Source organism: Oncorhynchus mykiss, chromosome 2, assembly GCF_057628025.1.
Source record: "Oncorhynchus mykiss isolate SJ-2025 chromosome 2, ASM5762802v1, whole genome shotgun sequence".
NCBI lineage: Eukaryota > Metazoa > Chordata > Actinopteri > Salmoniformes > Salmonidae > Oncorhynchus > Oncorhynchus mykiss.
This window is the reverse complement of record NC_143023.1, coordinates 31224325-31252257: the sequence shown is the minus strand read 5'-3', so window position 1 is coordinate 31252257 and position 27933 is coordinate 31224325. Positions and strand designations below refer to the sequence as shown.

Sequence of the window (27933 nt, the reverse complement as noted above, 5' to 3'; positions counted from 1 at the left end):
ACAGTTGATAGCTACCGTAGTACTGCCCAGTCAATAACGTCTCCAAGAATGACCAGGTGACTCCAGTTGTTGACATTTTACTGATCGACTTTCCAAGCATATTAGACATACACTGAGTGTACAAGACATTATGAACACCTTCCTAATATTGAGTTGCACTCCCTTCTGCCCTCAAAACAGCCTCAACTCGTCCGGGCATGGACTCTACAAGGTGTCGAAAGTGTTCCACAGGGATGCTGGCCCATGTTGACTAATGCTTCACACAGTTGTGTCATGTTGGCTGGATGTCCTTTGGGTGGTGGACCATTCTTGATACACACAGGAAACTGTTAAGCGTGAAAAACCCGGCAGCGTTGCAGTTCTTGACTCAAACCGGTGCACCTGGCACCTACTACCATACTCCGTTCAAATGCACTTTTGCAATATTTTGTCTTGCCCATTCACCCTCTGAATGGCACGCACACACAATCCATGTCTCAATTGTCTCACGGCTTAAAAATCCTTCTTTAACCTGTCTCCTCCCCTTCAGCTGCACTGATTGAAGTGGATTTAACAAGTGACATCAATGAGGGATCATAGCTTTCCCCTGGATTCACCTGGTCAGTCTATGTCAAGGAAAAAGCAGGTTCCTAATGTTTTGTGCACTCGGTGTATATTGACATCATTGGGTCGTTTGACAGTGTGTGTGAAGCTCACCTCTGTACTGCAGTAAGCCCAGAGGCTTGTTGATGTCGACAGTGAAGAAGTCTAGAGAGCCGTCGAGTCTGGCCGCCACGATCCTGTTGTTGAGGAAGGCCAGGGCCGTGATCCCCGAGACGCCGTCTTCATTACTGCAGCGTAACGAGCCCTCCACTGCATCCCACAGCTAACCACATAACACATTAGTACACTTGCCCTGGCTTTTTCTCACTTTCCCTTTGCCAATTTCTCCTACTCTGACTCTCTCTCCTCTTGCAAATATTGTTTCCTGCTTTCTCATTATGACTAACTCCTCTCTTTCCGCTTCTCATCTCATACATTCTCTCTGCACCCATCCCGTTCCTTCTTTCTGTTCTACAAGGGAGCATCATAAAGTGTCTAGTGACGGGGTAGGGGCGAGGGTTGATTTGGGATTGGGTCTCACCTCCAGTTTGCCACTGCTCCTCCCAGCAGCAATGAGGTTCCCCCGAAGCTCCATGGCCCACACGGCGCTTTCCCAGTCCGGGGTTCCCTGGCCCTGTGGAACAGGGGGCTGGATGTACCCCAGGCTGCGTCTCCTCTGGGGAGGGGGTCCCGATGGGGGGGAGGGGGAGGTGTAGGAGGCAGTGAGGCCCGGCGAGGGAGGCTCGTGCTCTAGGTAGGCTCTCTCCACCAGCCCCCCGAAGTCAAAGCCATCCCTGGGCGGGGTGAGGAGGAGGTGGGAGGAGGGCTGGGAGTCGAAGTTGGTGTCGATGAGGGGGGTGAGGTCGGGTTGGTCCTCAAAGAGGGCCGGGCGTGGGGTGGTCCGCCGCCTGAGGGGGTAGCCCTCATCCTCATCGAAAACCCCACCCCCTGGTTCTGTCCCGCCTCCCAGATTCTCAGGTTCGGCCACACCCACGGTGTCCCAGCCATCCCGTTGTTCCCAGCCGCCACTGCTACTACTCCGCCGCAACCTGACAGAGAGACAGTTTAGTGTTCAGGGAAGGAGGCTGGATATGCATATAGGAGAACAGGGGGGAAGACTATGTTGGAAGAAATAAAGGACATGGGAATGGGAAGAAGGGTGAACACAGACAAGAAGTTAATATTCTACATTTATTATTAAAATAATACAAGTTGTACTCCGAAGAGGTGGATGGTGCCAGGCCCAAAAATATAAACATTATGCATGAATACAAGCATGAACTGTCCATAGGTGTGTGTATGTAATCCTGTATTGCCCAAGGTGACCTTGTGTACATGGCACGTGTGCGTGTCTTACCCATGTTTAGGAATGACAGTGAGGCAGTCTCCAGTCTGAGCGTCCCACACACGGATCTGTCCTGCCAGACAACAACTGGCCAACAGCATGCCATCACTCGCCAGACACTCTATATCCTGGGGGGGGGGGGGTGAATGAAAGAAAGAGAAACAGAGAGAGGAAGGAAGAGAGAGAGGAGGGATTACTTGTAAATATTCATGTAAATGAACAATGGTATGTGTGTGTGTGTGTGTGTGTGTGTGTGTGTGCCCAGTCTCTCACCATGCTGTGTCCACGCAGCAGCAGGGGGGAGATCTCGCTGATGGGTGGCGAGTAGCCGTAGTCGTCGCAGGGCAGGTCACCGCGGCGACGGCGTCCATGGGCCACTCCGTTCTGGCCGTAGTTGCGGGGACAGAGGACCCGGTAGAGACAGAAGAGCAGCAGCACCAGCAGAACCCCTGCCGCCAGGCCCAGAGCTGCTACCCTAGAGAGAGAGAGGGGGTTAATAACCTGTTTGCTGCCTTCTCCATACATGCCAATAAAGCTGGTTTGGATTGCATTGAGAGATAGCGAGTTAGAGAGAGAGTACCAATGACGGGGAGACCAAGTCATCTCATGGCCCGCACAGAGCATCTTACAACGGAAACACTTGAACCTTGAGAGAGGTGTGAACTACGCAATGGCTTACCGACGTAAATCCTCAGCTCGTCAGAATGACATTCCATAACATGACCAACTGTTTATTGTCCCCCCATGAGGAAAGCCTGGAAAGCAGAGCCGTATGTAATGGGCCCAGTGTGTCCCTCTAGTGGAGACGGTTGCAAAGGCAGAAGCCTAAAAAGAACCTGTCGTGTAGAATGAGTCACTGCCATGCCGCACTGGTGTGACCAGCTCGACGTGCAATACCAGTCCTGAAACCACGGCAGAGTCTGATTGGTCCAGCACACGTCCTCTCTCACACATGCTCATGCATGGAGTCAGCGTGTATATACTGACTTTATTGTCCCCTTAGGGAAAGGTTATACCCATGTGGTGTGCACAAACTGAATGCACATAGCACATGTTCAAGCCAACCACACCACTTCAGTGGAAGTATGCAAATGTAAACCGTTAAGAGCCAGGAACAAAATGGTTGTTTTTCCTCACCTTATGTTTGCACTTCCATTCACACTACAACAGAAAGCAGCCTTTCCATTTGAGGCTTGAAATGATGTTAGAAAATGATCATACTAATGTAATTCCATAACCACCACAGGCCTAACATAATAAAATAGTGTGTAACATTGATTGGCAACCAGTTTATTTGTTTATGATTATTATAAAACAGGCTGAGGGAGATTTTCTGATGGTTGTCTCTGACGGTTGCCTCTACGAAGTCTGTCCCCAAACAATATGATTTGCTGGTTTTAAGCATTAAATGTTCAAATAGCTCTTTGCTGACTGTTGCTGGGTGCTATCGTCCTCCATCAGCACCTTACATGGCCCCTTACATCCAGACCGGACACATCGCGTGCGCGAACATTGAAAAAGAAATGTAGCAATCCATGTTATTCTATTATTGCACCCACACTGCTCGCGAGCGCCAACAAGCGTCTGCGATGCCAAGGGATAAAATAGGACTCCTTTCTATTGCTGACTCAGATCGCACTGCAAGTCCTGCCTCTCCCATCTCCTCATTGGTTTATAGAAGCAGGTACCCACGTGCCATCGCCTCATTGGTTATATGCACGTGGGTGATTGAAAGACGAACTGTTTTGCCGGTCATCGTGGTAACACTATGAAAGTTTACCATATAAGTTCAAAGATGAAAAGGCCTGGAAGGAGGAGAGATGACTAGAAACGATATGGTTGACCGTTTTATGTGTGGATTAATTGTCGGAGTAAAGGACCTTGTCCATTTCAGGTAAAATAACAACTCAATGTTTATATCCCAGGACAAATTAGCTAGCAACAGCAAGCTAGCTAAATAGGACAAATTAGCTAGCACGTGAAAGCTAGCTAGCTAAATTGCCATACATGATTAATGCTTTTTGACCTGTCCCCAAATTAATGTAATTGGTTCAGAGTTTGCTTTGATATTTTAACCTGCGTGTTGTGATCACGTTTTGGTGTGGGGGGACAAAATAAATGTATGCACGATGGCGCACGCGCGCAGCCGGTTTGGGTTCCGTGTTACACTAAGTCTGAATTTGTCCTGCAAGGTGACGTAAACTGGGACATGCTTAAACCACCTGACCAAGTCCAAAAGCAATGGGACTGTAAATCTTTCTCAAATTATCACCAATCCCACAAGGGATGACTCCAAACACCCAAAGGCTACTCTCCAAATAATCCTGATGGTGTCAGTCTGGTGTTTTCTGTAATGACCTTAGTGATCACTGTTTTACAGCCTGTGTTCGTAATGGCTGCTCAGTGAAACGACCTGTCCTGATTTGTCATAGACGCTAAAAAACTTTAATGAGCAAGCCTTCCTTTAATGAGCAAGCCTTGGTTTCTCAAATGATTGCCTCGCCTGGTTCACCAACTACTTCTCTGATAGAGTTCAGTGTGTCAAATCGAAGGGTCTGCTGTCCGGACCTTTGGCAGTCTCTATGGGGGTGCCACAGGGTTCAATTCTTGGACCGACTCTCTTCTCTGTATACATCAATGAGGTCGCTCTTGCTGCTGGTGAGTCTCTGATCCACCTCTACGCAGACGACACCAATCTGTATACTTCTGGCCCTTCTTTGGACACTGTGTTAACAACCCTCCAGGCAAGCTTCAATGCCATACAACTCTCCTTCCATGGCCTCCAATTGCTCTTAAATACAAGTAAAACTAAATGCATGCTCTTCAACCGATCGCTACCTGCACCTGCCCGCCTGTCCAACATCACTACTCTGGACGGCTCTGACTTAGAATACGTGGACAACTACAAATACTTAGGTGTCTGGTTAGACTATAAACTCTCCTTCCAGACCCATATCAAACATCTCCAATCCAAAGTTAAATCTAGAATTGGCTTCCTATTTCGCAACAAAGCATCCTTCACTCATGCTGCCAAACATACCCTTGTAAAACTGACCATCCTACCAATCCTCGACTTTGGCGATGTCATTTACAAAATAGCCTCCTATACCCTACTCAACAAATTGGATGCAGTCTATCACAATGCAATCCGTTTTGTCACCAAAGCCCCATATACTACCCACCATTGCGACCTGTACACTTTCGTTGGCTGGCCCTTGCTTCATACTCGTCGCCAAACCCACTGGCTCCATGTCATCTACAAGACCCTGCTAGGTAAACTCCCCCCTTATCTCAGCTCACTGGTCACCATAGCATCTCCCACCTGTAGCACACGCTCCAGCAGGTATATCTCTCTAGTCAACCCAAAACCAATTATTTCTTTGGCCGCCTCTCCTTCCAGTTCTCTGCTGCCAATGACTGGAACGAACTACAAAAATCTCTGAAACTGGAAACACTTATCTCCCTCACTAGCTTTAAGCACAAACTGTCAGAGCAGCTCACAGATTACTGCACCTGTATATAGCCCACCTATAATTTTGCCCAAACAACTACCTCTTTCCCTTCAGTATTTAAATTATTTATTTATTTAGCTCCTTTGCACCCCATTATTTTTATTTCTACTTTGCACATTCTTCCATTGCAAATCTACCATTCCAGTGTTTTACTTGCTATATTGTATTTACTTTGCCACCATGGCCTTTTTTTGCCTTTACCTCCCTTATCTCACCTCATTTGCTCACATCGTATATAGACTTGTTTATACTGTATTATTGACTGTATGTTTGTTTTACTCCATGTGTAACTCTGTGTCGTTGTATGTGTCGAACTGCTTTGCTTTATCTTGGCCAGGTCGCAATTGTAAATGAGAACTTGTTCTCAACTTGCCTACCTGGTTAAATAAATAAAATAAAAAAATTAATTGGTCTTTGTAAAATGGTATAGAATCAGACTGATCCCCTCTGTTGGAACTTATTATTTTTATTTAATTTTCAGTGGTATTGTTAACCTTTTTGGGATAGGGGGCAGCATTTTCACTTTTGGATGAATAGCATGCCCAGAGTGAACTGCCTCCTACTCTGTCCCAGATGCTAATATATGCATATTATTGTTATTATTGGATAGAAAACACTCTGAAGTTTCTAAAACTGTTTGAATGATGTCTGTGAGTATAACAAAACTCATATGGCAGGCGAAAATCTGAGAAAGATCCAACCAGGAAGTGGGAAATCTGAGGTTTGTAGGGTGATATTAGTTATGTTTCACTTCCCAAGGCTTCCACTAGATGTCAACAGTATTTAAAACCTGTTTTGACGATTCTACTCTAAAGGAGGGGCTCATAAGGGCTCTTTGAGTGAGTGGTCTGGCAGAGTGCCATAGCTTCGGTCTGGCACGCTCACGTGAAAGGTAGCTAAGTTTCACTTCATTTGTAAAGACAAAGGAATTGTCTGGTTGGAACATTAATGAAGTTTTATGTTAAAAACATCCTAAAGACTGGTTCCATACTTAGTTTGGCATGTTTCTACGGGCTGTAACGGAACTTTTTAAACTTTTTGTTAAAATATTAATATAAAATATAATATTTGGACATAACTGCCCTTTCCCACCTGGACAAAAGGAACATCTATGTGAGAATGCTATTCATTGATTACAGCTCACTGGACATTATCGAACAAATCAAAACATTTATGGTGCAACTGGGATTCCTGGGAGTGCATTCTGATGAAGATCATCAAAGGTAAGTGAATATTTAAAATGCTATTTCTGAGTAATGTTGACTACCCAATATGGCAGCTATCTTTTTGGCTGCTTTGTAGTCTAAAGGGTGTACTCAGATTATCGCATGGTTTGCTTTCTCCGTAAAGATTTTTTGAAATCTGACACAGTGGTTGCATTAAGGAGAAGTGTATCTAATGTTCCATGTATAATAGTTGTATCTTTATCAATGTTTATTATGAGTATTTCTGTAAATTGATGTGGCTCTCTGCAATATCACCGCATGTTTTAGAACTACTGAACGTAACGCGCCAATGTAAATAGATTTTTTTTATAAATATGAACTTTATCAAACAAACCATACATGTATTGTGTAACATGAAGTCCTATGAATGTCATCTGATGAAGATCATCAAAGGTTAGTGATTCATTTTATCTCTATTTCTGCTTTTTGTGACTCCTCTCTTTGGCTGGAAAAAATGGCTGTGTTTTTCTGTGGCTTGGTGGTGACCTAACATAATCGTTTGTGGTGCTTTCGCTGTAAATCTTTTTTGAAATCAGACACTGTGGCTGGATTAACGAGAATTTTATCTTTCAAATGGTGTAAAATACTTGTATGCTTAAGGAATTTTAGTTATGACATTTTTGTTGTTTTGAATTTGGCACCCTGCACTTTCACTGGCTGTTGCGGGGCGGAACCCCAGTCCTAGACAGGTTAAGGATGCTGCCCCTATCATCGCAAAGCCTATCTCCAACCTCTTTAACCAGTCTCTCCTTTCTGGGGAGGTTCCCACTGCTTGGAAGGCAGCCACAGCTCATCCTTTATTTAAAGGGGAGATCAAGCTGATCCTAACTGTTATAGGCCTATTTCTATTTTCCCCTGTTAAAAAAAAACCTTGTCAATAATCAACTGACTGGCTTTCTTGATAGCTATAGTATTATCTCTAGTATGCAATCTGGTTCCCGCTCAGATTATGGATGTGTCACTGCAACCTTAAAGGTCCTCAATGTTGTCACCATTGCCCTTGATTCTAAGAAATAGTGTGCTGCTATTTTTATTGACTTGGCCAAATCTTTTTTTTATGGTAGACCATTCCATTCTTGTGGGCCAGCTAAGGAGTATTGGTGTCTCTGAGGGGTCTTTGGCCTGGTTTGCTAACTACCTCTCTCAAAGAGTGCAGTGTATAAAGTCAGAACATCTGCTGTCTCAGCCACTGCCTGTCACCAAGGGAGTGCCCCAAGGCTCAATCCTAGGCCCACGCTCTTCTCAATTTACATCAACAACATAACTCAGGCAGTTGGAAGCTCTCTCATCCATTTACATGCAGATGATACAGTCTTATACTCAGCTGGCCCCTCCCTTGATTTTGTGTTAAATGCTCTACAACAAAGCTTTCTTAGTGTCTAACAAGCTTTCTCTACCCACAGGGGTTGTCTGAATTTGTTCTTAATTAACTGACTTGCTTAGTTAAATAAAGGTTAAATCAAATAAAAGCAAGAGTTTCAAAGGATTCTGTCCTTGATTGGAAAACCATAGAGATACGATAGATTCTACTTTATTCTGGGAGAACCATCCAGGCCCCTCCACCTTGACTTGACCCAAAGATTCTAATAGATAAATCTCCATCTGTGCCTGGCCTGTGTTCCAGAGATGAACTTCACCACTGTGGCCTTTATCTCAGATATGAACCGTGAACACTGATCTGGGTTTCACAGATGACCATGACCTGATGAATATGATTCAAACCTTCCACTTCAAATGAAAAACCTCCCTGGCGTTACACATCACAGTGGATACAGTTCCAATGTTGGATCCATTTTAATATGCTATTGGTCAAGGACGTAGTATACTGCAGGAAAAACACTGGTGGTCTTAAGCAACACAGCACCCCATCTGCCCAATTCTGTTTGTTCTAATAGAAACATTAACGTTGGCAGTACTGCCTGTTGCTTTGAGGAACCTTTGCCCCCTACTACCAACAAAATAGAACTAGGGAAAACACAGTTGAGAGACTGTTTCACTCGGTCCCAAAACCACACCAAACATCATCCACTCCACCATGACATCGTCAACCCACGGACATCTTACGAGTAACCTGACAGCCAATCAGATGAGACGGTAGACAGGAACAAAGTCTGTGAGTCAGTGAGGGGGTTCATTTTGCATGGCCCTGTGCCCTGGGTGGGTGGGGGCACCGATGCAAAACGAACCTCGCCCAATATCCAGTCAACTCAACTATAGAGATAAGAGAAAAAACAATTTTCTCTTTCTTCCTACCGTTTTTGAGATAACCATTGACACAGTGACAGACTGTTTGGCTGTGTTTCGTTTACAAGGTTAGAAAGAGGAAGAAAAGAGAGGTGTGGGACTAGCGTTGCAAATCCTGGTTGGACAGTTCCGGATTTCCTGCTTACTCCTTCCTGATTCCGAGATTCTTCCAACCAGGATTTGGGGAAAACCATTGAATTTATTGAAAGTTTCCGGAATTTTGCAACCCTACGCGGGACAAATGCAAACATATTCTGTATGAGATGTGGGTTTGGACTGTGTGGATTATCACTGAATCTCTTGGCCTTGACACCATAATCGTTCACTATAACATTGATCTTTCCCCTGCACAAGAGCATTAGCATGGACTTTGAAGTGGTGTGCACTGTGCATGGGTGTGTGTGTGCGTGTGTGTGTGTGTGAAACACATGAAGTGAATGGATTGTAGTAGGGGGAATGTTAGTCAATCTGTAGTTTGAAGGCGTTGGAAATGGAGGTTGGTGTGTGTGAGAGTGTGTCGGTACTGACTTGTAGAGCGTGAGGTCTGCGGGTAGGTCGTTAGTTTTGAGGCTGGGCGGCGGGGGGTGGCGTGTGTCCTGGGGGTGACGCGTCTCGATGGCCTCCCGGGGGCTCAGGTGAAGCGTGACGGGAATGACAGGCAGGATGCTGATGTATCTGTGGGACAGAAAGGTAACAAAATGACATTCCCTACATTAATCAATGAATTCGACCTTTCTTCCCTTCCATAACCCAAAAGCATGGTAAGTAGGGTCAACAGTGGCACAAACACTATGCACATACGCGTGCACTCACACCCAATAAACACACCCAGTAACTCATTCCAACTCCCCTGACCTACCTCTTGGCCAGAGTAATATTATAGTAGCTGAAGAGCGAGGGCCAGTGTCTGAAAGACAGCCTCCTCCAGCCCTCCTCATCCTCCGCCCCCCAGCTGATCTGGGGCACCAGGGGTGGGGCCTGGGCCTGGTGGGGTACTCCTTCCCTGGGGGCCCCGTGGTGACCCTGGGACTGGTTCTCTGGAAGTGGGGTGGGTTCAGCGGGGGCAGGGAGGACACTGAGGGTGCTGGCGGGGTCCCCTCCTGGTCCAGGGAAGACCGAGGCTACTTCCAGGTGGGGGGGCAGACCCCCGGCCCCGCCCTCCCCCAGGGGGCTCTGTTCAGACACCTGGGCTGCCAGGTAGGTACGGAGGCCAGCGGGGTCCGTGTAGGCCAGGATGCCAATCCAGATCACTGTACCCACCTACAATAATACAGGGATAGAGGGACATGTCAATGCATACAGGGAACTACTTCAAGGAAGTACTGTAAACTCGCCCTCCTTTCACAGAAGCATTTGTTAACACTGGACTATGTGAAACTGGGGTCGGAAGATTCCGGTAACTTTCCCCAAATTCCCAGAAAATCCAGTTGGGAAGATTCCCAGAATCAGATGGGAATAAGCAGGAAAAAAATCAGGAATCTTCCAATCCTAATTTCTGAAAAGCCTGTGCATTTAGCAAAATAATCGTGCAACCCTAACTTAAACTGTCTTTTCAGGAAGTGCCTCTAGCCAGTCTCACCATGATGAAGCGCTGGGCCAGACGTGTGCGGGCCAGGAAGTAGACCACACGGAGCCTCTTGGGCAGACGCAGGTTCCTGAAGGCGGGCGTCTGCAGGGTGATGGTGTAGGGCGAGGGCCGTGGGGGAGGAGGCGCCTCCCGAGGGCGCAGGGGGCCCGGTTTGGGAGGGGGCATACCCGCCTCGGCCGGTAGACGGCGGTTCAGATCGGCCAACTGTGTGTGTGAGAGGACAGTTTTAGGCTGCGCGGGTATGTGGGAGAGTGTAACATGTATGAGAGTACATGTGTATGGTACATGTGTATGGATTAGTGTTAGAGTATGCATGCATCTATGACTGTAACAGAGGAACAAGGTGGATAAAGAGAGACTGTCAATATTTTACTGAGCACTATAGACTGAGGAAATGACTCATGGATCAAGAGACCTCACCATCACATGGCAAATGTGTGTGTGTGTGTGTCTATGACCTCACCTCCATGCTGTAAATTACAAAGGAAAGCACTGTTGACAGTGTGTGTGTGTGTTCACCTCCATGCGTCGGATGTCAATGGAAAGAACTGTGGTGAAGAAAAACATCTGAAGGAAGAAGTCAGACACCAGCCCCACCACAGCAAACAGACAGAACTCCTGGAAACACAGAAATAAACATCAGGCCACATCAGAAATAAACATCAGGCCATGCACAGTAGAAGTGTGTGTGTGCATGTTGTGTGGCAGTACGATCTACTCTGTCTATGTGAATGAAAGTGTGCGTGTACCTGTGTTCATGCGCCAGTGTGTGATAGATTGGTGTGTGTGTGTTACCTGGATAGCGGGCACCAGGGTGAAATATCCTATGAGGATGATGCACAGCTCTGTGGCCATGTTCTTCATGATAGACCAGCTCTCATTACTAAGGCCTGGAGAGGGACAACACAATACCACATTAACAAATGCTTGGATTTCACGCACACACACATTTTGTTCTTATATCCTCGTGGGGACCTAAAATCAAATCCTATTTTCCCTATCCCTAAAACTTACCATAACCCTAAACCATAACTCCTTACACAAATTAGTTTTTCATGGTACTTTTTAACCCCTTTTTCTCCACAATTTTGTGATATCCAATTGGTAGCTGGCGACCGAAGTCAGCGTGCATGCACCAGGCCCGTCACAAGGTGTCGCTTGTGACGGGCCGGATGCATGGGTCGAAAAATGACCCGGAAATTGTAGTTTTTCTAGGTTTTTCTAGTTAAGCTTTATTTTGACATATTGCGTGTGTATTATCAAGAATGTTAAATATTTACAATTCTGTAGTTTGAATTTGGCGCCCTGCACTTTCACTGGATGTCCGTCCCATCTAGCCTAGAGAGGTTAAACCGCTGCGCCTCTCAGGAGGCCCCCTTGCACTAATTCTAACCTTAAAATAGCCTTTGTCCTCATGGGAAATGTCCCTACAAGGGAGAATTTGCCTTGCTTTTACCATCCTCGTGGGGACTTTTGGGGATTGTAGGTCCCCACAAGGATAGAAGAACCAGCCCTTACCCTGAGCGATGCGTAGTTTGACCTCCAAGTCAACAGGGGTGGACACCACAGACTTGGTGAGAACCAGGACGTTCTCCAGCCCTATCACCACCACCAGATATGGGAAGATCTCACTGACAGAGAGAGAGACACAAGCAGAGACAACATGATTACAAAGCTGTTGTGAATAATACTTCATAATCTCATTTGAGTAACCAGTGCTCTCAGAGCGCTTATTCGTGGATCAGGTGATAAATGCAAGTTTGGATGTTAGGGTGGGAGAGAGGTCAGGTTTTTCAATTTGATTGTCGTCAAATTGTCGCACAAATAAAAAACAGGTTAAAAATAGAAAACGGGATATTTAGTAGACAAGAGTACAGATGATGAAAGAGAGAAGGGACGATTGAAGACAGACAAGGTTTGACAGACAGTAAACCAGAGATATGCTATCGTTACACGTGAAGATAAGGGTTGGAGGTCAGTATGTAACAAAACTACGCCACATAAGATAAAGACCAAACACACGTGTTATTACTTCAACAGGTTTTATTGTGTGGCCATTGTGTCAATATGCACGACTGTGGGTATGTAGGTCTGTGTGCGTGTGGACCCTGGAATCTTGATTGATGGTTGGTGAGATTTGGATGGTGTGAGATGGTCACGCCATCCTCTACATTCCAATAAGCTGGGTGTGATTGGCCAGGTACGCCACATCAATATCTATCCCCGCCCTCTTAAGAATCCCTCCTCCCCTTTGAGTCCACATCTGTTGCCCTTGGTAACACAGTCCCCTGTCACTCACTGTACATTAATGTCTGCAGTCCCACAGTAGTCCATACAGATCAATGAGCAGGAGAGGGTCAGGGGCTTTTAGGATATATGTAGAGAGAGAGAGAGTGTGTGTGTGTGTGTGTGTGTGTGTGTGTGTGTGTGTGTGTGTGTGTGTGTGTGTGTGTGTGTGTGTGTGTGTGTGTGTGTGTGTGTGTGTGTGTGTGTGTGTGTGTGTTTCTTACCCTCCATTGAGTGTGGGCGTCAGGCCGAACAGGGTGCAGAGCCCCACAGACATAAGCAGAGAGCTGAGCACTGTTACCACGGCAGCCAGCGCCAAGCCCCATTTTGACTTCACCATGTCAATCTTACCTGGAGAGAGGAAGAAGTAGAGTTAGCATAGACAGAGTTTACACACACTGGGAGGAAAGAGTTAACATAGACAGACTCTACACACACTGGGAGGAAAGAGTTAGCATAGACAGAGGCTACACACACTGGGCGGAAAGAGTTAGCATAGACAGAGTCTACACACACTGGGAGGAAAGAGTTAGCATAGACAGAGGCTACACACACTGGGAGGAAAGAGTTAACATAGACAGAGTCTACACACACTGGGAGGAAAGAGTTAGCATAGACAGAGTGTACACACACTGGGAGGAAAGAGTTAGCATAGACAGAGTCTACACACACTGGGAGGAAAGAGTTAACATAGACAGAGGCTACACACACTGGGAGGAAAGAGTTAACATAGACAGACTCTACACACACTGGGAGGAAAGAGTTAGCATAGACAGAGGCTACACACACTGGGAGGAAAGAGTTAGCATAGACAGAGTCTACACACACTGGGAGGAAAGCGTTAGCATAGACAGAGTCTACATACACTGGGAGGAAAGAGTTAACATAGACAGAGTCTACACACACTGGGAGGAAAGAGTTAGCATAGACAGAGGCTACATACATTGGGAGGAAAGAGTTAGCATAGACAGAGGCTACATACATTGGGAGGAAAGAGTTAGCATAGACAGAGTTTACACACACTGTGAGGAAAGAGTTAACATAGACAAGAGGCTACACACACTGGGAGGAAAGAGTTAGCATAGACAGAGTCTACACACACTGGGAGGAAAGAGTTAGCATAGACAGAGGCTACATACACTGGGAGGAAAGAGTTAGCATAGACAGAGGCTACATACACTGGGAGGAAAGAGTTAGCATAGACAGAGGCTACATACACTGGGAGGAAAGAGTTAACATAGACAGAGTCTACATACACTGGGAGGAAAGAGTTAACATAGACAGAGTCTACACACACTGGGAGGAAAGAGTTAGCATAGACAGAGGCTACATACATTGGGAGGAAAGAGTTAGCATAGACAGAGGCTACATACATTGGGAGGAAAGAGTTAACATAGACAGAGTTTACACACACTGGGAGGAAAGAGTTAACATAGACAAGAGGCTACACACACTGGGAGGAAAGAGTTAGCATAGACAGTCTACATACACTGAGAGGAAAGAGTTAGCATAGACAGAGTCTACACACACTGGGAGGAAAAAGTTAGCATAGACAGAGGCTACATACACTGGGAGGAAAGAGTTAACATAGACAAGAGGCTACACACACTGGGAAGAAAGAGTTAGCATAGACAGAGGCTACATACACTGGGAGGAAAGAGTTAACATAGACAGAGGCTACACACACTGGGAGGAAAGAGTTAGCATAGACAGTCTACATACACTGGGAGGAAAGAGTTAGCATAGACAGTCTACATACACTGAGAGGAAAGGGTTAGCATAGGACTCTGTCTAAGCTGTCTATGCAGCTTTTAGTTGAAATGAGGTTTGTGCACAGTACATATTGCATGTGTGTGTATGTGTGTGCATGCCAGCATATTGTTGGTTTTGGCACACATTGGTGAGTCTTATCATGGTAGATTATTATGGTGGGCTACAGTGTTCCTGTATAGGAGATTATCCCTGGACGAGACAGGAACAGCCTTGGCTAGGACTCAGTCACACACACACACACACTAATCTGGACCTTGGCTCTGTGGCCTTGACTGGGCACCTGGGAACAATATCCGAGACGCCCACAAAGCAAGACATCCGACTTCAGCATTTCTTTTGAAACCAATTCCCCCCCCCCCCCCCCGGCTTTAGTGATGAGACACATTACTTCAAGGAAAAATGGATGGAAAGAAGGATGCATCTTTAACTAAATGAAACTAAGCCAACTCTTTCAGATCAGTGCAGATGAAGGGAAGCTCTTTAGACTATTGAGATGCCCCCGTGGCGCCCAGACTCCAGTCAGAGACTTACGTGTGGAGAAGTAGATGTAGGCGAAAAGTATGATGTAGGTGGTGACCAGGGGGATGAGCTCGGCCATGCCTATCTCCTCCTTGAAGTGCACGTGCACCATGTGGTCCTCGCGCAGGCTGCAGTTCACAGAGGGGTGCAGCTGGCGAAGACGTGCCCGCAGGCTAGACAGGAACCTGGCGTCGTAGCTGCCCAGGACCATGGTGATGGTGTAGGTGACCACCCTCTTCCTGCTGTACAGACTCACCCCTGTGTGTTTCACCGGGACGCCAAACAGCAGGTCTAACACACACACACACACACACACACACACACACGCACACGCACACGCACACAGCATTGAACAATAACAGCATTACCAGTCTGCCTGACATTAGTTGGGGCCAGAGTATGTGAGCAGTGAGGAGCGTGCCCAATTTGACTGGAGCACGGAGCGAGATTCCCAAAAGGCTGGAGCGTCAGCCATCTTGCCCGCTCTAATTTCACTCCAAAAAAGTAGCGCTCACTTCAGGAGCTCAGGGCATGTCCATCCCAGCATGCATTTGTAGTCTACTTGTGTGCTGCTATAGCCCCATGCTTTAGCTACAGCCACGGAGTTCACTAAATATTTTTTTATAAAGAAACTGATAAAACACACAGGTGCAAAATCAAGTTGACTTACAAAGATGAGGACCAAGAGCAAGAGAAGGAGTTTGTTGATGTAGTGTCTACAACTAGAGAATCATTGTGGAATCTGAAAAGATACGTATCCCGAAAGCATGACCGTATACTACATCCACATGCTAAAAGAAAGGAACAAGGTTTGTAAATAACTAACTGTGTCATTGTAGCAAAGTATTTATAAACAAAAAAATCTGATCCCATAATAGAGATAAATTAGGCCATAAATATTTTGGCCCAATAGGCCTGGTAAATTCCCCCTTTCAAGGAGCTTTCTGTTTTGATTGGGTTAATTTGCCTAAAAACCTTTAGGCCTACCTATAGAACATTTTAAAAACAACTCTACATCTCAGCTCAGCCTGGCAAGAGTGGCCAAAAGGGTGTTTAGCTTCCCCAATTGCTCTGCAAGTGTGGAGAGGATATTCTCCGCTGCTGGCTTGCTCTCCAGGCACCGTCGCATGAGCCTGAAGCCACAGACTGGCGTGTATTCAAAACATTTATTAAAAGACAGACTAATAAGGCACAATTCATTTCGTTTGCATTTAATTCTAAGTAAGTCACAGCCTAAATGCCAAATTTATAGACTACAATGATTTAATACAACTAAATGTTGTTTAAATGCTGAGCACTATGTTCCTACCAGCCTGGGGTTGCATTCACAAATCCTTCACAATGTATTTCTTTGTAGGCTGCAGCCTTGAAATAATTGAAATAATAGCCTAAATAATTAGTTCCTTCTTAGGCTCCATGTCTGGCTCCTGACCTGTTTAGAGTGTTTATATGCAGTTTAATATGACATGTAGCCTATTTGGAATGATGTTCACTTCTTACATTCATCTTCACATGTTTATTCAAACAGCTTTCAGTCAAATCCATATGGTTTGGTTTCAATACTTAAAAAACAATTGGGACACCATAGTGCCCCCAAAGCTCATCACTAAGCTAAGGAGCCTGGGACTAAACACCTCCCTCTGCAACTGGATCCTGGACTTCCTGACAGGCCGCCCCCAGGTGGTGAGGGTAGGTAACAACACATCTGATCCACGCTGATCATCAACACGAGGGCCCCTCAGGGATGCGTGCTCAGTCCCCTCCTGTACTCCCTGTTCACCCATGACTGCATGGCCAGGCACGACTCCAACACCATCTATAAGTTTGCAGACGCCAGATGCCTGATCACCGACAACGATGAGACAGCCTATAGGGAGGAGGTCAGAGACCTGGCAGTGTGGTGCTAGGATAACAACCTCTCCCTCAACGTGATCAAGACAAAGGAGATGATCGTGAACTACAAGAAAAGGAGGGCAGAGCGCGTCCCCATTTTAATCGACGGGGCTCTAGTGGAGCAGGTTGAGCGATTCAAGTTCCTTGATGTCCAATTATCATGATCCAAACACACCAAGACAGTCGTGAAGAGGGCACGACAACCCCTATTCCCCCTCGGAGACTGAAAAGATCTGTCATGGGTCCTCAGATCCTCAAAACGTTATACAGCTGCACCATCGAGAGCATTCTGACTGGTTGCATCACCGCCTGGTATGGCAACTGCTCGGCCTCCAACCACAAGGCACTACAGAGGGTAGTGCATATGGTCCAGTACATCACTGGGGCTAAGCTTCCTGCCATCCAGGACCTCTATACCAGGCGGTGTCAGAGGAATGCCCTAAAAATTGCCAAAGACTCCAGCCACCCTAGTCATAGACTGTTCTCTCTGCTACCTCACGGCAAGCAGTACCGGAGTGCCAAGTCTTGGTCCAAAAGGCTTCTTAACAGCTTCTACCCCCAAGTCAAATGGCTACCCAGACTTTTTGCTTTGAACCCCCCACCACTACCACCTTTACGCTGCTCCTACTCTCTGTTTATTATCTCTGCATAGTCACTTTACCTCTACCTACATGTACATATTACCCCAATTACTTTGACTAACCTGTGCCCCCGCACATTGACTCTGTACAGGTACGCCCTGTATATTGGCCGACACTGTAAATAAGAATTTGTTCTTAACTGACTTGCCTAGTTAAATAAAGAGGTTAAATAAAATACAAATAAGTAAAATATAGCCTCGCTACTGTTATTTTATTGTTGCTCTTTAATTATTTGTTATTTTTCACTAGAAAATACTTCAACACTTATTTTTCTTAAAACTGCATTGTTGGTTAAGGGCTTGTAAGTTAGCATTTCACTGTAATCTGTTGTATTCAGCGCATGTGACAAAAACAATTTGATTTGATTTGTAGATCCAGGTAGTCACAAAAAAAGACGGGTGTTGGTTAAATTGTGATTTTAATGAATGGAGCGAATTTGGCGTGGGTCTTTAGTGGAAACGACATGGAGCGCAAGCACCACTCCATTAGTGATGAGCGGCTCTGCTCACACGCTCTGGTTGGGGCTCAATGAGCATTAGCCAAAGGGATACAAAAGGATGATTCCTTTGCTCTGCCCTCCATTTACCTCACCCCTCCCATCCCTTCCTCCCCTCTCTACCTCTCAGTGTGGCGGAGGTGTGCAGTCCTTTGGGTTCATGCTGGTGGACGGTCTTCAGCAGGTCGGGGTCAGAGTCAAACAGCTCCCGCTGGTTCTGCCAGTAGTTGCCGGGGGAGACCAGCAGACAACCGTGCTCCGGCAGCACTGTCTGCATACGTCGTAACCCCGGCAACAGGTCCGTCACCTGCAGGCAGAGCGCCTCCAGGCTCCTGACCCCAGAACTGCAAAGAGACGAAAGGTAAGTCCGGTCAAGTCAAGGTGCATTTTAAAACGGTAGAGAAAGCTCGAGGTGGGGGAGAGACATTAGATGTACGTGTGTAGTTTCCCATACCCGTCGTTGTGTACATGGTTGCGGATCTCCTCCAGCAGGTTGAATACGCGGCCCAGTGGGGAGCGGAACACGTCCACAGGGACCAGCGTACTGTCCCAGGGAGACACAGCTGCCTTCACCAGGACCTGTTGGATGTAGGCCACCGGAGGACCCCGATACTGGAGGAACATAGAGGGTTTTGAAAAACATGGCAGAGAATCGGATGAGTTTGTTATTTTACAGTCCCTTTTTCAGCTGGTATTTCAAACACTCAATGCAATTGGTAACTACCTGGTACCAAATGGTACTTAGTGGTGTTAGGTTTATTTTTTAAAGATCATGATGTTACAAATGTACCATGTAAACAGTCAAGCCATGTGGGTACTGTAAGTGGGGTGATCTTTTGACCATGAGTCTTACCCAGTCAGGCCGCTCGCCGAGGTCTCCCTGGGGCTCATGGGAAGGGACGGTATAATCTCGGACCCGTGTGGTGAACTCCACCGGCCCGGTCCCCGGCAGAGGCAGCCGCAGCAGAGGGTAACTGAGAGAGGGGGGAGAGAGCGATGACTTGGGAGAACATGGGAGTGGAGAATAAGTGACAGTGTGGTCTGAATATTAGTTACAGGCTTGAGTATTGTGAATTATTATCCCAGCACTAAAATACACACCCTCTACCAAAATGATAATTTCCTTACAGTTAAACGTACACTGAACAAAAATAAACGCAACATGCAACAATTTCAAAGATTTTACTGAGTTACAGTTCAAATAAGGAAATCAGTCAATTGAAAAAAATTCATGAGGCCCTAATCTATGGATTTCACATGACTGGGAATACAGATATGCATCTGTTGGTCACAGATACCTTAAAAGAGACGGTAGGGGCGTGGATCAGAAAACCAGTCAGTATCTGGTGTGGCCATTATTTGCCTCATGTAGCAAGACATCTCTTTAGCATAGAGTTGATCAAGCTGTTGCAAAGTTGCTGGATATTGGCGGGAACTGGTACAAGCTGTCGTACACATCGTTCCAGAGCATCCCAAACATGCTCAATGGGCGACATATGCAGGTCATGGAAGAACTGGGACATTTTCAGCTTCCAGAAATTGTGTAGAGATCCTTGCGACATGGGTCTGTGCATCATCATACTGAAAAATTAGGTGATTGCGTCGGATGAATGGCACGATAATGGGCCTCAGGATCTCGTCATGGCATCTCTGTGCATTCAAATCGCCATCGATAAAATGCGACTGTGTTCATAGTCTGTAGCTTATGCCTGCCTATACCATAACCCCACTGCCACCATGGGGAATTCTGTTCACAATAGCAAACCACTTGCCCACACGACGCCATCTGCTGGTACAGTTGAAACCAGGATTAATCCGTGAAGAGCACACTTCTCCAGCGTGCCAAAGGCTATCTAATGTGAGCATTTGCCCACTGAAGTTGGTTGCGATGCAGAACTGCAGTCAGGTCAAGATCTTGGTGAGGACGACGAGCACGTTCCCTGAGACGGTTTCTGAAAGTTTGTGCAGAAATTCTTTAGTTGTGCAACCCACAGTTTCATCAGCTGTCCGGGTGGCTGGTCTCAGACAATCCCACAGGTGTAGGCTAATTGCACGCTCCCTCAAAACTTGAGACATCTGTGGTATTTTGTTGTGTGACAAACCTGCATATTTTAGAGTGGCTTTTTATTGTCCCCAGCACAAGGTGCACCTGTGTAATGATCATGCGGTCAATTAGCTTCTTGATATACCACACTTGTTAGGTGGATGGATTATCTTGGCAAAGGCGAAATGCTCACTAACAGGGATGTAAACAAATGTGTGCACCAAATTTGAGAGAATTTCGGGGATCTTATATTTTAGCACATGAAACCAACACTACATGTTGCGTTTATATTGTTGTTCAGTATAATAATACATGTATGTGTATATAAGCATCCCTGAGTGTGCAAGTGTGTGAATGTCTGTGTAAGTGAAAAAAATAAGTCAGTGCCACTGCCTCCCCTGTCCTTTGTTGGCAGATTTAGCATTAACTAGAGACCGACCACCCGTTTCCCTGGGAAGAGGTTGGCTCTTACGAAACACACTGAGATTTACAAGATTTAGTAGACCGATACACTCGCACGTGCACAATTGCATGCCCCACACACTGACACAGGAACGAACACACACACATACACACACTTAATGAGAAAGGGATTGAAGGGGTTTAGCGCTTAATATGTATGCCGATACCATATCCACTCATGAATGTGTGTTTGTAAAACATGAGTCTACTAATGCTCACTAATTCCACCCTAATGCAAGAGTAAGTAACTACAACCTTTCATCCCAGGTTGTCATCGTCTTCACTCAACCATTCTCCTAGAAAGGACCACTTTTGGGCCCATTTGCCCTGTGAACAAACTTATTTTATATGAGGGGAAAAAACAAAGAAAACCAACAAGTGCATTAAGTTCAAGGGCGCCTCCAAAATTCACGGAAAGCTACGAGGCGACTGAGGCTAAGACAAACAGCCAGAGTGACAGTGCTGCATTTGTCTGTCTCTGTTAGGTCATTGGGTACACTTTACCACGACTGGAAATGATGCCGACAGCCTGGCAATACTGTAGCAAAGGGATGAATGTAGGTACAAATTTGGAGGACGCCAACTATAACCAGTTAAAATCGCTTAAAATCTTATTACCCCTCGTGAGGAGACTACCCCACTGTGAAGGGTATAGGCCTTGCTCTGTTGCCTTCGAAGTTGAAGCCCACTTCCATAGACGAGCAAAAGCATTTCAAACCTCTTGAATAATTAACTAAAGATTCCAACAGGGCATTGGGAAATTGATTTTCAGGTGAGGACTGAACACACTGAAACGTTTATGGGTGTTCTATACACTAAACACTGTCAATACTGACTCTGTATCCCTGACCTGCACCACATCAAAAAGGTGCAGTTTGCATAGTTCCAAAGTATAGTACAATAAATTAAATATTTTTGGTCACATACACATATTTAGCAGATGTTATTGCGGGTGTAGCGAAATGCTTGTTTTTTTTAATAGTGACGTGACTGACAGTGTTGCTCAGTATCTAAGTGCTTGAACACTCTTTCATCCTGGTTCTTTGGCAGCCTGTCAGGCCACGGGATACAGATTTCTCTTTGAGGACACTACACCCCCTCTCCCTCTCCCTCTCTCTAAGGTCACTGTACTGTCACAAAGGGCTTTTGTTTTGCAGCAGGAGCCCCCACCTCCTGGGAGGCAGATGGAGGGCCAGGAACACACAGATAGGCCTATTCTCCAGGGGTCACTTTCTCACAGCCCTCTGCTGTGTCTCTCTTTTTAACTCTGCTTCCACCCCTTTAATTCCCTGCACTCAGTGCAGCCGTCAGCCAGCCGTGCTTTTGGCACTGCACTGCTGCCTCCACGGTTCCATGCTGTACCGTATTCGTTCCATCCTGTCCTGACTTCTCATCTGTGACCTTTCAACTGTGACGGGGTTGACCTCTAATGTGGATCTCTGAGGTGGAAAAGTGTGTATTCTGTTCCGAGTGCTGATTTATGTGTATGGCTATGGGCGTTTCATTTAGTTGACTGGGTTTTGCAGAGCCTGCTCCTTTTTCTCCCACCTCTGTTGTTGACCTCTAAATGTTCATCCATCTGCTTCTCTTCTATTTTACTGACCTACCATCTCACCTCTGCCCATGTGGATAGAAAAAATACATACAATCCTTTCAAAACCTGCCAAAAACATGTTCAGAGAAACCAGTACAAGAACTCTCACATATAATCTCTTGAAGATGCACACGGCCATCCCCAGAACCCGCTTCCCTCATAGACACTCCCCTTCCTCAGACGTACCAGCAGGCGAGAATACTGGCAGAGGTGAAGAGGATGATGGGCACCGGATAGGAAGCGCAAAGCAGCCCATGGCGGTAAAACGCCGTCGAGATCTTCTCTCGCAGCCGCTCTCTCACTGTCATCCTGGGGGGCGGGGTCAGCTGCCGGCCATCGGGAGGGCGAGCGAGGACGGAGTGCCGTGGGGCATCCAGGGACCTAGGGAACCACAGAGACGAGAGGTGTGGGTTAACACAAACTCAGAGATACCATGGTTGGGGTCAATTCAAATGGAATGCAGTCAATTCAGGAAGTGATTTGAATTGAAAATTTAAATGGAAAAAGCTTTGAATTAAAGCATAGAACATAGGTGCCCTTTTTTAAATTATTGACCTGGAATTTTAGTTTACTTCCTGAATTGACTGCCTTCATTTTGAATTGACCTCAACCCTGGAGGATACTCGGCACTCACAACATAATCAGCTGCTGCTGAATGTAGCCTGTGTTCATGTTGCTTTGGACGAGTCTGCCTTATTACCAATTTATTACACAAAAACACCTCAAACCTATATATATGGTCACACACTGCAGAAACCAAAGAGAAGCCCTCACTAACTCCCTGTCCCACCAGAAACACCATAGATATCACGTCCACATTTCCCATCCCTAACACCACCACAAGATATTTGGTCTTACCTGTACGTCCCAAGTACAACCTCCATTTAGCGACAACCTTACCAGATTGGCTAGGCTACATCACAGTATCTTCTACCCCCCACCCTCAGACAAATGCAGCCCTGCCACAGCATCTATCTAGCTAGTCTAGTTACTATCCCAGACAAACTCAGCCCTGCCACAGCATCTATCTAGCTAGTCTAGTTACTATCCCAGACAAACGCAGCCCTGCAACACAATCTATCTAGCTAGTCTGGATACTATCTCAGGCAAACTCAGCCCTGCCACAGCATCTATCTAGCTGGTCTAGTTACTATCCCAGACAAACTCAGCCCTGCCACAGCATCTATCTAGCTAGTCTGGTTACTATCCCAGACAAACTCAGCCCTGCCACAGCATCTATCTAGCTAGTCTGGTTACTATCCCAGACAAACTCAGCCCTGCCACAGCATCTATCTAGCTAGTCTAGTTACTATCCCAGACAAACTCCGCCCTGCCACAGCATCTAATTAGCTAGTGTAGTTACTATCCCAGACAAACTCAGCCCTGCCACAGCATCTAATTAGCTAGTCTAGTTACTATCCCAGACAAACTCCGCCCTGCCACAGCATCTAATTAGCTAGTCTAGTTACTATCCCAGACAAACTCAGCCCTGCCACAGCATCTAATTAGCTAGTGTAGTTACTATCCCAGACAAACTCCGCCCTGCCACAGCATCTAATTAGCTAGTCTAGTTACTATCCCAGACAAACTCAGCCCTGCCACAGCATCTAATTAGCTAGTGTAGTTACTATCCCAGACAAACTCCGCCCTGCCACATCATCTAATTAGCTAGTGTAGTTACTACTAGAGGTCGACCGATTAATCGGAATGGCTGAATAATTAGGGCCAACAATCGGAAATCGGTATTTTTGGGCGCCGATTTTATTTTACTTTTTTTTTTTACATCTTTATTTAACTAGGCAAGTCCGTTAAGAACACATTCTTATTTTCAATTACGGCCTAGCAACGGTGGGCTAACTGCCTCGTTCAGGGACAGAAAGACAGATTTTCACCTTGTCAGCTCGGGGGATCCAACCTTGCAACCTTACAGTTAACTAGTCCAACGCAATAACGACCTGCCTCTCTCTCGTTGCACTCCACAAGGAGACTGCCTGTTACGCAAATGCTGTAAGCCAAGGAAAGTTGCTAGCTAGCATTAAACTTATCTTATAAAAAACAATCAATCATAATCACTAGTTAACTACACATGGTTGATGATATTACTAGATATTATCTAGCGTGTCCTGTGTTGCATATAATCTGACTGAGCATACAAGTATCTAAGTATCTGACTGAGCAGTGGTAGGCAGAAGCAGGCGTGTAAACATTCATTCAAACAGCACTTTCGTGCGTTTTGCCAGCAGCTCTTCGTTGTGCGTCAAGCATTGCGCTGTTTATGACTTCAAACCTATCAACTCCCGAGATGAGGCTGGTGTGACCGAAGTGAAATGGCTGGCTAGTTAGCACACGCTAATAGCGTTTCAAACTTCACTCGTTCTGAGCCTTGGGGTGGTTGTTTCCCTTGCTCTGCATGAGTAACGCTGCTTCGATGTGGTGGCTGTTGTCGTTGTGTTGCTGGTTCGAGCCCAGGGGGGAGCGAGGAGAGGGACGGAAGCTATACTGTTACACTGGCAATACTAAAGTGCCTATAAGAACATCCAATAGTCAAATGTTAATGAAATACAAATGGTATAGAGGGAAATAGTCCTACAATAACTACAACCTAAAACTTCTTACCTGGGAATATTGAAGACTCATGTTAAAAGGAACCACCAGCTTTCATATGTTCTCATGTTCTGAGCAAGGAACTGAAACATTAGCTTTCTTACATAGCACATATTGCACTTTTACTTTCTTCTCCAACACATTGTTTTTGCATTTAAACCAAATTGAACATGTTTCATTATCTACTTGAGGCTAATTTGATTTTATTAATGTATTATATAAGTTAAAATAAGTGTTAATTCAGTATTGTTGTAATTGTCATTATTAAAAAAATTAATTAATTAAATCGTCCGATTAATCGGTATCGGGGGTTTTGGTCCTTCAATAATCGGTATCGGCGTAGAATAATTATAAATCGGTCGACCTCTAGTTACTATCCCAGACAAACTCAGCCCTGCCACAGCATCTATCTAGCTAGTCTAGTTACTATCCCAGACAAACTCAGCCCTGCCACAGCATCTATCTAGCTAGTGTAGTTATTATCCCAGACAAACTCAGCCCTGCCACAGCATCTATCTAGCTAGTGTAGTTATTATCCCAGACAAACTCAGCTCTGTCCCAGTTGCCTTTCTTTAAATCGGAAAAGGTGCCTTTCTGTCCCAGTACCTGTTCAGGGGGAAGTCTGGCTGCCTCTCACGCTCTCTCGTGCCTGTTTGGCCTAAGTCCTCCAAAAGCACCGGATTTTAAAGGTTTCACGGAGATCCCTGGCTTAAAACAAGAGCCCTATTTCAGGCACCACAGCCAAAGTGTGACTGACTGGCTCAGCTCTACCCCCTGAGTACTCTGGAAACATTCCTGGGGGAATTTAGCCTACCTCTGGAGCGGCTTGATCTTCCACTATAAATACTCTATATACAGTAAACACAGCAGGCAGCAACACACACACATACCAACAAATGGCTAGAGGGTATACCGATGGTTGAATTTAATCAGAGGCCTCGAGTGCCGTGACTCACCCCCCCGTTGCTCTACATTTTGACCTGATATCTAGCCTGTAGGTCCCATTATGCCCTGTGCGTCCATTTCCATTTCCTTCCCTGGTGTTGTGGTGCAGGAAAGCGAGGCCTGAGTTGGCAGGTGCTCAACAACATCTCCGTCAGTGAGTTAATCCGGGATAGGAAATGCCACAACGAGGCTCACAGGTCTAGGCCCCCACCCTCTCTACCTCTTTTTCCCTGGTCTCTCGATCCTGCAGCTACACGGGTGAGGCAGACTTAACAGGTCTGTACACACGTCAGGCAGGCAGTCAAGTTAGTCTGCACATGACAGTGAGTTTATTTTACCTTTATTTAACTAGGCAAGTCAGTTAAGAACAAATTCTTATTTTCAATGATGGCCTTGGAACAGTGGGGTAACTGCCTTGTTCAGGGGCAGAAGGACAGATTTTTACCTTGTCAGCTCGGAGATTCGATCTTGCAACCTTCCGGTTACTAGTCCAATGCTCTAACCACTAGGCGACCTGCCACCCCAGTCGTCAGTGCATACCTCAGACTAAGGCATTTTAAGACAAAGAAAACGACTGACCCAGCCAGCAATACCACAGAGACTTTATGATGCCAAGTCTTGAGACATGTGCCACTATGGATTCCAGTAGCCCAGCTCAGGGAGGGGGCAGCAGTTTACCTTCAGTAGGCCTACCTGCTTAACCACGCATACAGCAAACAATACAGCTTCTGACAAAACAGAGCATGTCATTATGTTCCAAAAGCACTTTTGCGAGAACATCAGGGACAAAAATGCCTCCCAGAACTATCAACCTCTTTTTACATAGTAGCCTGTGTACTACATGTTTTTCTAGTTGCAAGTTCCCAGGAAATGGAAATAAGATTATAATTTAAATGGTGCGTACCGGTAGGCTACATTTTCCAAAAAATGTGCACACGCTTCTCTCAGAAACATGTTTGTTAGCTCATGGATGAATTGGTAACAGAGTTACGCAAGACTAGGCTTAAGATTTCATCATATGCTGCTCGGAAGAAGAGTGTGCCTGAAGTAAACCAAATAAATGCTTACCTCCTAACGATGCTTCCTAAAATCCCCAGTTTGAAGGCATCGCTGGATCCTATACAGTCCATTGCCATGATCCACACCTGTGTAAGGGGTCTTAAAACCCAATGTAAAAAAGCTAAGACTCCTGGCAAGTAGCACCATAAATGCAGGGATTTTGGGCTGCATTGAGAAGCAGCACGATTGTATTTCAGCTCCCTTCTCCCATAGTAAACTGAGCACTTGCTCCTCAACTCTAATGCACCATAACTGTACAGACCATTCTTGAGTCAATGTCAGCTGGGACTAATGCCTGAAGGCTTTATTGCGACAATTCATTTACAGCCACCCATTTACAAACACACAGGGAGCAAATTGGCCCAGTCAATCAGTAACCACTATTATGTCATCGAAAATGGCAAAAACCCGGTCCAAAAACTACAATGAAAACGTTGAGTGACCCGTCACAAAGGCTTTAGTGATGAGACACAATGAACATTTAAATGAGAAAAATCAGTGGGCCTATGTGTATTTTGCACAAAAAAACCTCCTTAACATTCACATACTGAGTTGAATTAAATATCAGCTTTTTTTTTAAAGAAAATTGTATGCAACGTGAATGTGTGGGCGTGTGTGGTTAGAACATGCATGAAACATACGTGAATGAATGTGAGAAGTGTAAAAATGTGAAAGTGCACAGAGTGTCAATAAGTCTATATTTGACTTTGAGTTTCGACCAAGTTTTAAGCAAAGATATAAAAATATATAGCGCTTGATTGTCTTTGCGACTACACTTGAAGAAACTTTCAAAAAAATTTAACATTTTCCATATTGACTGACCTTCATGTCTTAAAGTAATGATGGACTGTTGTTTCTCTTTGTTTATTTGAGCTGTTCTTGCCATAATATGGCCATGGTCTTTTACCAAATAGGGCTTTCTTCTGTATACCATACCTTGTCAAGACACAACAGATTGGCTCAAACGCATTAAGAAATTCCACAAATTAACTTTTAACAAAGCACACCTGCTAATTTAAACGCATTCCATTCCATTCCACCTCATGAAGCTGGTTGAGAGAATGCCAAGAGTGTGCATAGCTGTCAAAGGCAAAGGGTGGTTACTTTGGAGAATCTGAAA

The 27933-nt window shown here is 45.6% G+C and overlaps 1 protein-coding gene across 4 annotated transcripts in view; it reads right to left on the bottom strand.

Moving 5' to 3' along the window:
- LOC110534747 (sterol regulatory element-binding protein cleavage-activating protein) overlaps positions 1–27933 on the bottom strand; it is a 39444-nt gene that overhangs the window by 4153 nt on the left and 7358 nt on the right. The window contains exons 1-17 of one of the 4 annotated variants that reach the window (XM_036945754.2): positions 26823–27172; positions 22392–22586; positions 18959–19079; positions 18560–18717; positions 18229–18449; positions 15088–15366; positions 13008–13134; positions 12016–12128; positions 11293–11387; positions 11017–11115; positions 10489–10701; positions 9769–10169; positions 9438–9584; positions 2201–2402; positions 1940–2055; positions 1124–1631; positions 697–865 (exon numbers count right to left, since the gene is read on the bottom strand). In XM_036945754.2, the coding sequence (XP_036801649.2) occupies positions 697–865; positions 1124–1631; positions 1940–2055; positions 2201–2402; positions 9438–9584; positions 9769–10169; positions 10489–10701; positions 11017–11115; positions 11293–11387; positions 12016–12128; positions 13008–13134; positions 15088–15366; positions 18229–18449; positions 18560–18717; positions 18959–19079; positions 22392–22586; positions 26823–26890 (3232 nt within the window). In that variant the 5' untranslated portion in view covers positions 26891–27172. Of the gene's footprint in view, positions 1–696; positions 866–1123; positions 1632–1939; positions 2056–2200; positions 2403–9437; positions 9585–9768; positions 10170–10488; positions 10702–11016; positions 11116–11292; positions 11388–12015; positions 12129–13007; positions 13135–15087; positions 15367–18228; positions 18450–18559; positions 18718–18958; positions 19080–22314; positions 22587–26822; positions 27173–27933 lie in introns of those variants that run through there. The other 3 variants (XM_090196576.1, XM_036945756.2, XM_090196572.1) reach the window with 3 other exon arrangements.